Raw genomic sequence first — 14,788 nt, 5'->3', positions numbered from 1 at the left:
TCTCCCAATCCTCACAAAACAAAGAGCTTTGTTGACTCGAGATCACCATTTATCCATTGCATGAAACTAGTGTCTCACATTTGTGACATCATAATTCATATGAGTAGTACATGACCATAAATATAGACCCCATTGCAAGAAAGTTGTTTTTTCGAGTGCTAGCTAGGCTTGTTCTAGTTGTGATCATTTTGAGAACTGACTTGTAAAAGGAAGATTGAAAATTTGTATCAAATAAAGAAATGCATTGCTCTTAATCATGGTTTGGTTGGAAAGAGAAATATACAGACACACTAGGTAAGACTGAAATGAACACATGTCTAACTAGCAAACTACTAAAGTTAAATAAATTTGGAGATTCAATAATGATGGCTAATTTCATTATAAAAGTGAGGAAATTTTGTACCCAAGACACAAAATGCTAATAATATACACATGAAAAATGTTGGTTAGGTCCAAAGCTCGAAACCTTCTAATATAATTACACAAAAAAAAAAAAAAAAACATAAAACCACGAACATTTGATAGGAAAAAGAGAGTAGAGGGATAACCTGAGGATATGCTATAAAGCCACTGCAAAAGCAGCCCTTGATGGATGTCCCCAAAGCATAATCCTTTCATCTACTTTCTCCTGCTTTCAACTTCATTGCATGGACTCAGAGAGTGGAAGAATCTCACATGAAAGGATAAGGCGTTTTCAAGGCTCAGATGAGGAGGAGAAAATCTAGCAACAGGGAATGAACTCCAACCAAATAAAGCCTCTGCAAAAGCAGCCCTTGATGGATGTCCCCAAAGCATAATCCTTTGGATATGCTGTTTCTGCTAACTACTTTTATTCCGTCTCTTCGACTTTTAGTATTTGATCCCAAATCAAACAACTTATATAACACGTACCGGCAGGGTCATTGTTGAAAACCCAGAAGCAGAAAGCAGAAGCAGCTATGCTAGAAGTGCTTGTCTAATAAGCAAATCAGTCATAGGGCTCCTCCCTCTTGGCAGGCACTGGTGTATGGTGCAACTACAGTCACTTTCATTGACCTGCCAAAGGAGAGTTGCCCTGCGATTGCTTTGGCTTAATGAACTGTGCAGTCTGATCATGCGGCAGAGATGCAGTGCATACGAATACTACAAGGTATAATAGCCAAGGTTGACTATCCGATATACGTAAGTGTTTTGTACATACTTGGTACAGCTTTAGTGAATTTATTTTGGGTTGTTTATGTAGTTTCAATTTTTTCATATTGCCTAATAAGTTTGAAATCGTATGAATTATGTCCTTGAGTTGGTTGATTGTCTGGTCCTTCAATATTAAATTGGTATTCTGGCGAGGCATGGAACCGATTTATAGGCTCATGAACAAAAAAGCCCACCGTGTAACTTCGGCTTAAATCAGTGCGTTATCCCAGAACGACTTGTACAAATGGTGCGGTGTGGCCTATACACCCAGCTCAGAAACAGGTCCTACATATGACACGTTATTAGCTTAATGAAATTTTGGACGTCCCAACATATGAAAGATATAAATTGATGCAAACTCAATATTTCAAGGTGAAATAAGAAATTTGAAACCTCATGGCTTATTTCGAAAATCATCTCAAACTTGAAGAAAGTAAAATATAGTTGGCCTATTAGTTCTAAATGTAGGACGCAAAATCATTTATGGATGCTATTCCGAATCCAAAATACAACAAGTGCAAGGGAAGATAATAGAGTTGTGCATCATCCATCTTGCTCACTTTGTGTTGTTGGTGGGGCATGAGATGATTTGGTTTTATGAGCATCCTAATTTAATTGTTGAGCTCGTTCTAGAGGATTAGCTATACTATAAAATTATGGTATGGAATACTATTTTTTATTTCATCTTGATTGAACTTCTTGACAAGATTTTTATCAGGGCCCAACTTAACCCTATCCTCTTTTGTACGGTTTCTTCCTTGTGAGTTGTTTTTTAACTAAGCACGCAAAGTTGCTTTTACCATGTGGGGTTTGCACAACGCAAGAGCACATGTGTAGGGAAATAGTGTGATTATTGTCGGTGGAAGCCATATAAACAAGCAGTTACCAATTTCCCAAGCGAAACGATTTTGTAGAAAAATTTCTACAGCTACTTTGACACCAAGGTAAGTGGACTACTAGACAAATAAAACCACTTTTTCAAAGTGAATGATGTTTTGCTTCTTTTTGGTAAAGTTTGTTTAAGGAAAGAAAGCAAATTAATTAATAGTTTGGGGTAATATTTGGTAATAGCCAGATCCCCCCACACCTGGATGTGTTGAATGGGCTCGTGATTTTATGTTCCACTTCATTCCATCTTTCTCAGAATGTCGTTCTCGAAGACTTTGCAGTCGTTCATTTGACAATCCTCCATATACTTACTGAGATTTTTAATGGCCAGTAATGTTTTCAAAACCCTACTTCTCTGTAATGATCATGCAGAAGATGTGTTGATCTTGATACATAAATATTCACCGCATATAATTAAGAACTGGTAGAAGAAATGTTACATGACTGACGTTTCTGCAGCTGCTTTCTTCCACTTCTCACCTCAAAAGAAAAAAAATAAAGCTTTTCTGCGAGCTTCACCTTCACTTACAATTGCATGAGAATGCCGGCGCTTTTCCGGTACGAGATATCACAGGGCAAAGAGAGGCTGAGAGTCTTAAGACCCTTTAGCTCAAAATTCTTATGATTAGGCCGACTGGTCATATTCGGCCTATGGCTGTCTTGTAAGAACCAGGCCCTCAAAAGACCAAGGGAAAAAAAGAGAGAGAAGCTTGACCTTCAAAAATTCGAATTCAGTCCAGAAATCGTGGGTTCCAAACAATCGCGCGCAAATGGGCTTGGATTGGTTTGAGCTTAATTTTTTAATTTGTTGAACCACTTGAACTAAAAAAATTTCTTTTCGAGCTTAGGTTCGATTAGTTGAAAATCTTGGTTAATTGTCAGCAATAGCTTCATTGAATGAATATTAAGGCGTATAGCTATCAAGAATAAAAGCTCATGTTATAGGTCTAGTCAAGAAAACCACATGATCTTAACCGTTTGCCCTACTTCAGGGTGATAGTATAGGCTAATATAATTTCAAATGTAATAGTTCACTTTTAATAAAAATTAAGAAAGTGTGAAAATTGACTGGAAACATCTTAATAAATTAAGGTTATATTCTTGATCGCTTTGAAACTTTGAACTTAAGATTTTCTTTTTCAGAATGTTGGGAAGCCCAACAATCCTTATTACATTTCATATACAGATTGAATAAAGCTTTCTGACAAAATATATTCATGTCTTACTTTATTTTTTAGGGTAACTACATTTGACACTCTTACGATTTGAAGTGATATTTAAAATCGGCCATAAGATTTCAATCTTCTCACATTGCACCGTAAGGTTTTGTAATTGTATTAATTTATACTTTTTGTCTACTGAACGCCTAATTCTCCATTGAACTTATGAGTTTTTTAGTTAATTTGGTACAAATATGGCATTCATGTCAATCCAATTAGGGGTTACACACTCACCATATCATACATTTAATGAAGATTCAAATAATTTGTTTGACAAAAGACATAAACTGATACAGTTTTAAAACTTCAAAATATAATGTGAAAAAGTTAAAACTTCGTGCTCTAATTTAAAAATCGCCAAAAACCTAACAGGTGCAAAATGTGGTTAGCCCTTATTTTATATACGTATAGAAGCAATGAATATTAGAGTGATATTTGTATACCTTGTGGCCCAATGGTAAGCATTGGCTAACTAAGTAAACTTTGTTTATTTTTTTTATATATACAAGCGACATTGTGAAAGAGGTGAGAATCTCAAATACAATAATGAATACTAAATGTTCTTAAAATAAACCACCTAAACTTGAAACCGAAACCAACAACATTCTTTTTTTTTCCTTCTTATAAAATAATAACTAACTATAGTCTATAGTCAAAAGAGTGTGAATATTGTTTATTTTAAGACATATGACTACTCAAAGCACATATGATTTTTCCTGCTTACACATTTGAAACTTGGAATTCTAAAACCCTAAAGGTATATTCAAAGGTGGATATGGAAATCAAACCAGAATTTTTTCAAACGATAAATTTTGTTAGATTAATTACCAACTGAATTAAAACTCATGCCGTCATGCAAGGGTCAACACTTTTTCATTATTGTGATAAAAGATCACTTGCAAAAATCAAACCAGATAGATTATGACGGATTTTGCATGATTAACTTGAACTAAATATCTTTCCCAAATAAAATATAAAAAATTGAACTAGATACACACACAAATACAGACGGAGGTGGATTGTCTACTCTCCCATTTTTATACTCTTCCCATTTCCTTTTGTTTGTGTGGTCACGGTTAAACCACGTCAATATTTTATATTGATTTTTTTATAAAAATAATAAAATAAAAAATAATAAGAATATAAAATATTGACGTAGCTTAACTGTGATCACACAAAACAGGAGAGGATGAGAAGAATATAGAAATAGAAGGGCAGACAATCTACCTCTAATACAGACACAAACACAGGGTGTGAACCGTGTGATGTGATCAATCAAATGGTTGTTGTTTCTTTATCTTTAACTTTATCTTTTTCTCTTTTGCTTTTTTCATCTTTCCGAAACATCAAGGACATTTCTAGCTAGTAGTAGCTGCTGACTTTCTCTTTGTTCACTTGCTCTTTTCTGATTTAGGGTTTCTTTTTTCTTCACTTAGTATAATACATGCGCTCGACGTTTTTTCCCCAAATAATTAAACCTAAAAATATAGATTTTTTAGCTAAAATGATGATATAATTTTTCACTTTGGTCTCTGACAATGAAAATCTATAGAACTGAACTTTAAGTTTGTTCATTGTAAATCATTTTAGTCACTTTGTGAATAATCTATCAATCTCCTCATTATATTATCACGTGAGTATTTTTGTCAAACCAATCCCTCCACTTAACGAAGATATTGACTTATTTTTCACGGAATTACCAAAATCATTTATGGTAGACAAACGCAGTAATAACTTCTATTGATTTTCAATGTTAGTGATCCAATAGATAAGTTGTATCAATTTTAGTGAGTATTTAGGCTAAAGAGGCAAAAATATATGCCAGTTTTTTTTTTTTTTTTTCTAATCATTTTTGGCTCGAAAATGATGTTTTTAAAATTATTAATATTGTACCCATTCAATTTTGGACCACTGATATTAGATAGAGATAGAGTGGGCAACTTTTGTAAACCATTATTTGCTTGAAAGATGAAACAATGATGCTGATTGCTGACATCAATATTATACCACTCCCTATAAAAACAAATTTTTCTTCCTCACTTCCATCCACATCCATTCCACATCATGTTGGTCACATATATCAAATTATTTATTAGTTTCACACATATTTCATGTAAGTTGGCATGAATAATGTGCTCACTTAGTTACATCTGAATTCCAATCCCCCGTTTGACACACATAATTGATAAGAAGAGAAAGAGTTTTTCTATGTAAAATTTAACCTAATTATTCCAAAAATTAACACAACGAATGCATTTCTGGCCACAATTACAGAAACAAAGCAAATTAAGACGGTTGGAACCTTTAATAAATAATAAATAAATTGGTTTTTAGTACAATTGGCATGCAAAATTTGTACATCGGCACAATCTATGGAAATTAAAAGAACTATTCAACCCTCACCTTTAAGTAAGTTGGAAGCATTCATAGAGATTACAGAAGCAATGTTGGCCAGCACCGATGATGCGGGCCACAAAGAAAAAAAAGGCCCCTTTTGCCTCTTGCTTTCTCTTGCCGCGTCTGCCTTCCACAAAAAGACATACATCACTCTGCCGGTGCTTGGCAATTATGAGATTAAAGTTTAGCGCGTTTAGAGAGCTCCTTGTAATGCACTAATACATGATTACCACTGTTCATCATGGTCTTACCGACGCACGCCTCGTTGACTAAATGACGAGTTCGGATATAGTCGTTAGGGTTAGTCTAAGTGGTGAGTGAAAGTTGGGTAACATATTAGAATTAAGATAGGTTCAGGGTTCGATTGAGTTCAATGAAACAAAGAAAATGATTGGTTGAGATCCAATCCTTGAGTGTTAGTTTAAGTGGTGTCAAAAGTTAGTACCGGGTTAGAATTAACATATGTCTAGAGTCCGATCCCTCCAATGTAACAAAGAAAATGAATTGTCTAAATCAATTGACCTTTGTGACGAGAGAGAGTGGTGAAACTAATAGGAAGGTTTAATTGGTTAATCATGAAATTAACTATAGAAAATGTCAACTAAGTCACCTGGTTAAGCAGATTTTTTCAAGTGTAATGACCTGTTCAAACTAAAACTACATGTAAGACAAAGTAGACTCCTGCACTTTTTCTTAACCAAAAAACACTTCTTACAAATACAAACCATTGGCAGATGATTTAATCAAAACAACAAACAAAAACCACAGAACAAAACGCGCTTCATCATAATTGTAGAGAGAGAGAGAGAGAGAGAGAGAGAGAGAGATGCAGTCACCTTGTTTGAAAGAGTTCACAGAATTATGCCTCAGCGCCTGCTGGCCCAACCCCTTACATAAGCAGTCAGCGGAGCACCACCGCACCATATCCAACTCCGGAAGCACTTCTGCCGCTTGCCGCCGTGACTTTGCGGCCACGACTTCATCATCCATCTTCCCAAACACCGAGTTCACCAACCACGAGTCTCTCCCGTCATTGCAGGAGTCCTTCACAGACTTCACAAATGTTTATTCCAAATACCATGAAACTGAAGAAGTTGATCAAATAAGAGCTAAAGAGTACGCCCATCTCTCACAGTCAAACCACACCTGCCTTGATTATATTGGCATCGGCCTCTTCTCATCTTCCCAGATGCACAAGCACGAATCCTCTCCGCAAGTAAGCTCCGATTTCCCCTTCTTTAGTGTATCGTACAAGACAGGGAGTTTGAAGACGCAGCTGCTTCACGGCGGCCAAGAATCAGAGCTTGAATCTGCAATGAGTAACAGGATTATGGAGTTTCTGAATATATCAGCAAATGATTACAGCATGGTTTTCACCGCCAACAGAACATCGGCTTTTAAACTTGTGGCGGAATCTTACCCGTTCAAGACTTGTAGGAAGCTGCTGACAGTGTATGATTATGAGAGTGAGGCAGTGGAAGGGATGATTAACAACTCAGAAAAGAGAGGAGCCAAAGCCATGGCGGCGGAGTTTTCGTGGCCCAGGCTGAGGATTCAATCGGCAAAGTTGAGGAAGATGGTTGTTAGCAAGAGGAAGAAGAAAAAGAAAAGGGGGCTTTTTGTGTTCCCTGTACATTCTAGGATAACAGGCTCCAGATATCCTTATGTATGGATGACCATGGCGCAGGAGAACGGGTGGCATGTCTTGGTTGATGCTTGTGCATTAGGATCAAAAGATATGGACAGCTTCGGCCTCTCACTCTTTCAACCCGATTTCCTCATTTCTTCTTTCTACAAGATTTGTGGGGAAAACCCTTCTGGCTTTGCATGCCTCTTTGTCAAGAAATCTGTTGTTTCAGTCCTAGAAGTTTCCACAAGTACAGGAATTGTAAATCTTGTCCCGGCAAAGCAATTGCTTCAAATAGCAGGGGATTCTTCTGGTACCGACACAGAGCTGGAGCAGATATGTAGACTTGGCATGCAGCTAGATGCATTAGGCACGGCAAGTTCTTTCTCCGGTCTGATATCCAATCATACAACTCAGGCAAGAAGATTGAAACAAGAACGCTCTGAGAGAGCTGAAGAAGCTGCAAACTGGGAAGAAATCGAAACGTCTTCAGAGTTTTGGAGATCAGAAAAACATGCCAATTTAATGAAGGATGAGAATTCCAGAAGCAGCGGTAATGGGGACCTAGAGGTTGTATGCAGGGGGCTGGATCTAGTGGATTCACTGGGGCTAATGATGATTACTAACAGGGCAAGGTACCTGATCAATTGGCTGGTGAGCTCATTGAAAAAGCTTAAGCATCCTAACAGCGAGGGAATTCCTCTGGTTAAAATCTATGGGCCAAAGATCAAATTCGACAGGGGACCAGCTCTGGCATTCAATGTATATGATTGGAAAGGAGAGAAGGTTGAGCCTATTCTCATACAGAAACTAGCTGACAGAAACAATATTTCTCTTAGCTATGGATTCTTACACAACATTTGGTTCTCGGATAAGTACACTGATGAGAAAGGGAGAATCCTAGAGAAAAGAGAAAGCGGAGTGAAGGGAACGGGTGCTAACAAGTTCAAGGCGAAATCTGATCTAGGAATTACCGTGGTTACAGCTGCACTCGGATTCTTGGCCAACTTTGGAGACGTATACAGGCTTTGGGCTTTTGTTGCACTGTTCCTGGATGCAGACTTTGTGGAGAAGGAGAGATGGAGATATACAGCTCTTAATCAGAAAACAGTTGAAGTGTAAGTAATATCTACACGTTTTGTTTATTCCAATTGGTCTGCAAGTGTAGACATTTGCAGAAAACTGATGTATTCCTTCTTCCACGGAAAGAGTTTCAGAACCTTCCAAATAATTCATTGGCTTGTTACGTGATCTCATATTTTGTCACCTAAATCTTATCCTTGCAAAACTTCAAGTTTATAACATAAAAATAGAGACAAATGAGAGTATATACCTATCTTATCAGGAATGGATGGGGAAAATCCCCTCAAGGTAGGCTTGTTTAGCAAGGATGTTCAAAAACATATGGATATCGTCCTTTCGAGGGTGGCTGGTATCTCCAACTACAAATTCATGGGCCTTACCATCGACCTCTATAACACTCGACTCGGGGGACTTCTGTATTCCTTTCTTCTTCATCAACTTCCTTACCCTTTTTACATCCACCCATCTTCTATTTATGGCATATATGTTTGATAGGAGCACATACGCCCCGCTATCTTGCGGCTTTTTCAGGAGACGGTCTAATATTTCTTGAGAGAGCTCAATGTCACCTTTGGCCTTGCAAGCACTTAGGAGAGCTCCCCATATCAGCACATCAGGTTCCATGGGCATAGTGTTTATCAACTCCCTAGCTTCACCCAGAAGTCCAGCCCTACAGAGCAGATCAACCATGCATCCATAGTGTTCTAACCTTGGGGAAAGAATGTAAGGTTGGCTTATCATCTGATAAAAGTACCGACAGCCTTCATCAACCAAACCAGAATGGCAGCAGGCAGTCAAAATGGCTAGAAATGTCACTGCATTCGGTCTAGTTCCAGACCGAGTCATTTCTTCAAAAGTTTTGAGTGCCTCATGCCCGTGTCATGTAGAGACATTCCCACAATGCAATCCGAAAGTCTGCAATGCCATAGGTGTACAGCCACACTTTGCATACTGTCAATAAGAGAGGTTCCAATATCGACATCCCATTTGATACCATTACGTTCAATATACTCATGCACCCATCTTCCATAATCAAGAGCCCCAAGACTGCCACAAGCCCAAAGCACACTAGCAAGAATAATTTTATCAGGCTCAATGCCTAAACTTTGCATATCACGGAGCAACTCATTACATGTAGATTTTTTTTAAGTTGTTATGTATTATTCTTGTTTTTTTTTTTTTTTATAAATTTTATAGAGAAGAATTAGACGGAATTAGTTTTTTTTTTTTTTTGTCAAAAGTCGTTTGTGAGGCACCAACTCCCTTCCAAAGGAGAAAGGACCATTGCACTCAGAAAATCCCCCCCTGATTGTTATTTATTATTCCAAACTCATTATTTTCGTCTTTGTTGTTTTGAGGGTAGGAATTTCCTCACTTTTGTTTTGATCAAACATCATATATGATGTTAATTTTGTTAAAATGAATCCCTTGATTATTTTTCAAAAGAGTAAACTCGTCTTAATATTCCTACTCACAAACTTCGGTTATACTAGTCATTCATGTTCGCAAGAGCGCAGCCCAGTAGTAAAAGACGGATTACGCGACTTCCTTAAAATTAAAAACTGGAGGTCTCGGGTTTGAAATCCGCTGCTGGTGTGGAAGTCAGTGTGGAAGCCAGACTTGTGGCCAGAGAAAGGCTGAAATGCCTCTGTGAGTCTTTCCAGTTCCCGGAAGTGGTGAATAACCATAGCTTATCATCAATTGTTTTTTTATTTTTTTTTTAAAGGAAAAAAGAAAAGCCTTCTGAACACAGGCAAAACCCCAAATCCAATCACTGCCAGGCCTTTTGAGCACACACATGTTAATGGGCCTTTAAGATGTAAACTGACCCGGCCTGTTTACCACGTCTTGGTGAGGATTGCCAACAAAACTACAATCAGAAGAACCCCTAATCAAGGGACACGTGTTACGATGGACAGCCTGGAATGATAAAACGATGGGCAGGGACCACCACGATCTATGAGGGGTCAGTCAGCAGTAAGAACAAAAGCAGCCGGACCCGAATTCCTATGGACACGTGGTCCGATCGCATGACCGCACTTCGTGGCCCACCTCAATTTTCTTTTGTTGACCCCCACAAAACTTGCACGTGTACAACTCAAATCTAAAGCGACTATTTTGAGCTTTCTAGTGATTAAATCTTTTGCATTATTTTTGTGTGCGGCTTCTGTAATCTTCATCGTAAATTGATATGTGTTTCTATAGTCTTTATCGTTAATTAATACGTATTAAGTTTATGATAAATTTTAGAATGATTAAATTTGTTAGAGTAATACTAAGAAGATTAGGGTTTGTTTGGTATTTTATTTGAAATTTTTTATCATTTCTCAAAACATTTCTTAAGAACATTTCTTGAAAATAATTTTCTTTAAGACTCAAAAACTTGATTGGTTTGCAATTTAAAATTTTTAAATCTTACGACTTAAACTAGATAAAGAGATCTAAAAAGAGAGGGTCGCAAAAAATGAAGAAAAATGAGAGAGTATGAAAGAAAGTAAGAGATGATTGAATGAAAGAGAAAGAAGAGGGAGGATCAGACAAGATAGAGACTAAGGAGTGAGACAAAAGAACCGAGATAATAAAGAGAACGGATTAAAAAAGTGACGAAAAAGGTAAAAGAAAAAAAAAGATAGATTTGGAGTGAGAGGGGAGAAGAGAGAGAAAAGAAATGATTGAATTTAAGTTTAAAAACTCTAAAAATCACTTTTTATGTTTTTAGATAATAGATTATTTTTTTAATTAGTTTTGAGTTCAATTTTTTAAAATAATTTTACCAAACAAGTTTGTAAGCCTAAAACTTGAAAATTGTTTATGAGTTTAAAAGGTTGGATTCAAGTAGAATACTAAACATATCCTTAAAGTTTCTGAATCAAGTTTGCAAACTAATTATTATGGTTGTATATAATTAAATTATTAATTAACGTCCTTATTTCTCATTTATTACTTTTCTAATAAAATCATTGAGTAGTAGCCGCAAATCATAATTGTTGAATTTGCTTGAGACATTACATGTAGATTGTCGCAGAGTCTCCATTTATTTGATGAGAAATGCAAACTTTGAACCTAAGGCCACAAAGTAGAGGCAAAAGCCGAAGGATTTGATTAGTACAAACCAAAAGAGACAAAAGCAAAAACAGAAATGCTTTTGTGCATCTTACTATAAAGGCCTAAACCCTCTAAAAACCCTAGAAATTAGTTCACTCAAAACTCCGATTCAAGATTCCGAGTATGTCGTTTGTGCATTTGCAGCCTGCCCCATGAACTGAAGCTCCTTCTTATCATAAATCTCCAACGAAAAATCCCTCAGCATCTGAGTGGCGGAGCTCGGCGGAGCATCGGCGGCGGCTGCAGCACTGGTCCCCGAGGCCGAGTCCAAACTGTGTCCCAAACTAGAAGAGCAGCTCCCACCACCACCCGCGGCTGTGCCGCTCGACATCGAACCCGAAGAAGCCTGCAACTGCCCATCTCCGCCGCTAACACCACCAACTTGAACCCCAGGTTGGAATGCAGAGACGAAATCGGACATGGGTCTGGGTTGGAAATTGAAAATCGGCGCCGTGGAATCCACCGTCGGAATAGCCCAGAGCTGAGGCTGGTTCTGAATCGCCCCGGAGTTCGGAAACATGAAGAAAGGCCCAGCCGCGCCGGTTGCTCCGACTTGCCACATAGGCACCAAGCCACCTCCACCGCCGCCGTACGTCATTGGTGCTATGGGTGCCAACCCACTAGGCAGAGAGTTCTGGTCGTGCGCGTCAATGAACTCACCCGTGGAACCTCTCATCTTCTTTCTCTTATTGGGTATTTCAGTAATTTCACCGTTGGGTCTGGCAGGGGAAGTAGTGGGTATCTTTAGAGTGCCGCCGACAGAGATGGCGATAGCGGGGACGGTACCTGAGCCGGTGGCTTGAATGATAGCAGGCTCGGCGTGCTCCAGTAGCCATCTTATGGTTTCGCCGTCGGACTTGTGGCCGAGTTCCCGGGTCAGTTGAAAAATCCTGGCTGCACACACGGCGGGCATTCGGATCCTCCGGCCCCGGCCCTCCACCTTCGTGTGGCGGTCCTTCGACGACCTCCTAGCCGGTTTCAGCGCCGTAGAAACGGGTACCGGAACAATCCCCATGGACAGAGATCCCTGCGGGTCTAAATGTTGAACTGGGTCCGTCAGCTCTTCCTTCATCGTCAGCGCCGTCGCCGGTGGGTCCGCCACTAATGGGCCAGACACTGAGGTGGTGGTGTTGTTACTGTCGCCGCCGTGATCAAGCTCGTTGCTTTCTTCAAGGCTCTGCCTTTGATTCGACTTCATCTTCTCCAAAAATCTGCCGGACTTCAAGAATCTCAGAAAAATTGAACAACCCAGAAAAAACCCAGATGGAAAAACACAATATCAAGCTGAAAAAACGAGGAACTCAAAAGAATTTAAGAGCAGGAAAAATCTGGGTTAGCTGCAGAAACAGTGCAAGAACAGAGTACGATTTTTTTACTGGGATTTTAAATCTCTCTTCGTACTTTAGGATTAGATTGGATTAATGAACTAATTACGGAAAGAAAAATCAAATACTTGAACAATTATGAAACTGAAAAGGAACAGTAAAATGAAAGGTTGAGAGAGAGGAAACGAACCCTAGAGAGAGAGAATCAGAAGAGCCCCCACTTTTCCTCTTTTTTCTCCTTGCGAGCCCTACCACTGAGGGGGACCCCCCGAAATGCTTTATTTATCTATTTATAGGGGAAGGGAATCCAATCAACGGTTCTGGAATTTGCACACACATCATGACCCATGCAGATGCTGCCACGTTGTTGAGTCTTGTTTTGTGGGTTCCGTACCTTCAGATTAGGACTTACATGCATAGTCGCTTCATTTTGATGAAAAGGATCGTAGCAATCAGAACATGCCACGTGATCATCAAGAACACTCATCACATGCTTTCCATATTCTGACCAATAAAAGTAGGATTTTATTCCCTCTGTTTTTTGCCCCTTCTCTTCTCTTTCTCTTTCTATTTGAACGGTTACGGTTAAACCACATTAACATCTTATATTAATTTTTTATAAAAAGATAAAGACAAAATAGAAAATGTGAGAGGAAGAGATGAAAAGGGATGGAAAGCGGAGGGAAGAGAATCCTAATCCTTTTATTTCCTTGTTTTGTTTTAAATTGCCTTAATATTTTAGAAAATCTAATGAAAATGGCTTGAAAACTTTGAGTTTTAACGATAAGAACAAAATAAAGGGTAAATTGAATAGTATCGAGTTTGACTTTTTAGTGTAAAAATGTGGTTTTTGTTAAAGTGAACAGTACTGCAGGCTTTTCGTTAAAACTCTCTAATATTACGTTCGGGTAATACTAGCGAAATTAAATTTACAAATTAAATGATATATCATTTATATGAATAAGAACGTTTATCAACGTGTAACTAATAAATCAATCATCAACTTTCATATCCTTTAGTTTTCAAAACTTTGTCTACAAATTTAATCACTCTAACATTACTCTTTACAATCACACGAGGATTCGGCAGAAAGAAAATAATTTGCAAAAAAAGAAAAAAAATTTATGACCAAATCACTTGAAAAGTAAGGTAGAAAAAATAGTTGTTATACGTCAGAATTTATTCCTAATGAGTGTCAATAAAAGTTTAAAGACAAGTTTGAAAATATTCTTAAAATGACTAAAAAGCTTTTGATTCAATTATTTTCGGGATTCAAAAGCACTTGAAGTATTTTATGCAAAATTTACTTGCATTTTTACTAATGATAAGTTCCAAAATTATTTTTTATAAAAGTGCTTCCGTCATTTTAAATGTATTTCCAACCAAGCTCTAAAAATCCGAATAGCATGTGGTTTGGTCATGCTTAAAAAGGCCAAAATTCGTTTAAGTCCACTCAGCTAATGTCTCGGTCTTGCCATGCTTCGATTTTTGTACTTGGATGCTCCTACTAATGTACCAAACATAAAGAGATGTGACCAATGAAGGTGAGTCATACTAAAATATAAGAAAAATTAATAAAAATGCTTGAAAACTTTGAATTTTAATGAAAATGACAAAATAAAGGATAAAATGAATAGTACCATGATTGACTTTTTAGTGTAAAAATGTGATTTTTCGTTAAAGTAAACAGTATCGGAAGTTTTTCATTAAAGTCCCATAAAATCTAAGGATATGGTTTGTATGCGCATCCTTCCAGGCTGCCTGGACGGGCACAACCGTAAGTCCATTTTGCCTTTGATATGAACAAATGAGTTCGAAGTAAATTCACCCTATTTCTTGTTTTATTTTCTTTGCATTTACGATGAGTCGCAAGAAATTAATAAGAATGTTCCCTAGTTTCTATTTGTTTTATGGAAAAAATCCCTTTAGTAGGTTATGTATAATAATCTTGCAGTACTACGAACTTGTAC

General features: G+C 37.7%; 3 protein-coding genes across 3 annotated transcripts; 1 reads left to right on the top strand and 2 right to left on the bottom strand.

Annotated features, from left to right (window-relative positions):
- The first annotated feature begins 6,401 nt into the window (after nucleotides 1-6,401).
- LOC126630437 (uncharacterized) lies at nucleotides 6,402-8,556 on the top strand. The gene has a single exon (XM_050300571.1). It carries the CDS (start codon nucleotides 6,505-6,507, stop codon nucleotides 8,425-8,427), a length of 1,923 nt encoding a protein of 640 aa, XP_050156528.1. The 5' UTR covers nucleotides 6,402-6,504; the 3' UTR covers nucleotides 8,428-8,556.
- Nucleotides 8,557-8,646: 90 nt separating this feature from the next.
- Nucleotides 8,647-9,234, bottom strand: LOC126630287 (pentatricopeptide repeat-containing protein At4g38010-like). The gene has a single exon (XM_050300377.1). The coding sequence runs from the start codon at nucleotides 9,232-9,234 to the stop codon at nucleotides 8,647-8,649; it is 588 nt and encodes a 195-aa protein (XP_050156334.1).
- Nucleotides 9,235-11,400: 2,166 nt separating this feature from the next.
- On the bottom strand, nucleotides 11,401-13,102 carry LOC126630442 (transcription factor TCP19-like). The gene is made up of 2 exons (XM_050300576.1): nucleotides 13,009-13,102; nucleotides 11,401-12,704 (listed from the first exon to the last, which is right to left on the bottom strand). The coding sequence occupies exon 2, from the start codon at nucleotides 12,689-12,691 to the stop codon at nucleotides 11,603-11,605; it is 1,089 nt and encodes a 362-aa protein (XP_050156533.1). The 5' UTR covers nucleotides 12,692-12,704; nucleotides 13,009-13,102; the 3' UTR covers nucleotides 11,401-11,602.
- Between the last annotated feature and the right edge of the window lie 1,686 nt (nucleotides 13,103-14,788).

This window comes from Malus sylvestris, chromosome 7, assembly GCF_916048215.2.
Source record: "Malus sylvestris chromosome 7, drMalSylv7.2, whole genome shotgun sequence".
In the NCBI taxonomy this organism is placed as follows: domain Eukaryota; kingdom Viridiplantae; phylum Streptophyta; class Magnoliopsida; order Rosales; family Rosaceae; genus Malus; species Malus sylvestris.
The sequence above is the reverse complement of the archived record's forward strand: the minus strand, read 5'-3'. Positions and strand labels throughout refer to the sequence as shown.

What these genes read in the sequence shown, in the direction of transcription:
- LOC126630437 (XM_050300571.1), top strand. Translation starts at nt 6,505, where the DNA reads ATGCAGTCACCTTGTTTGAAAGAGTTCACAGAATTATGCCTCAGCGCC.
- LOC126630287 (XM_050300377.1), bottom strand. Translation starts at nt 9,234, where the DNA reads ATGACTCGGTCTGGAACTAGACCGAATGCAGTGACATTTCTAGCCATT.
- LOC126630442 (XM_050300576.1), bottom strand. Translation starts at nt 12,691, where the DNA reads ATGAAGTCGAATCAAAGGCAGAGCCTTGAAGAAAGCAACGAGCTTGAT.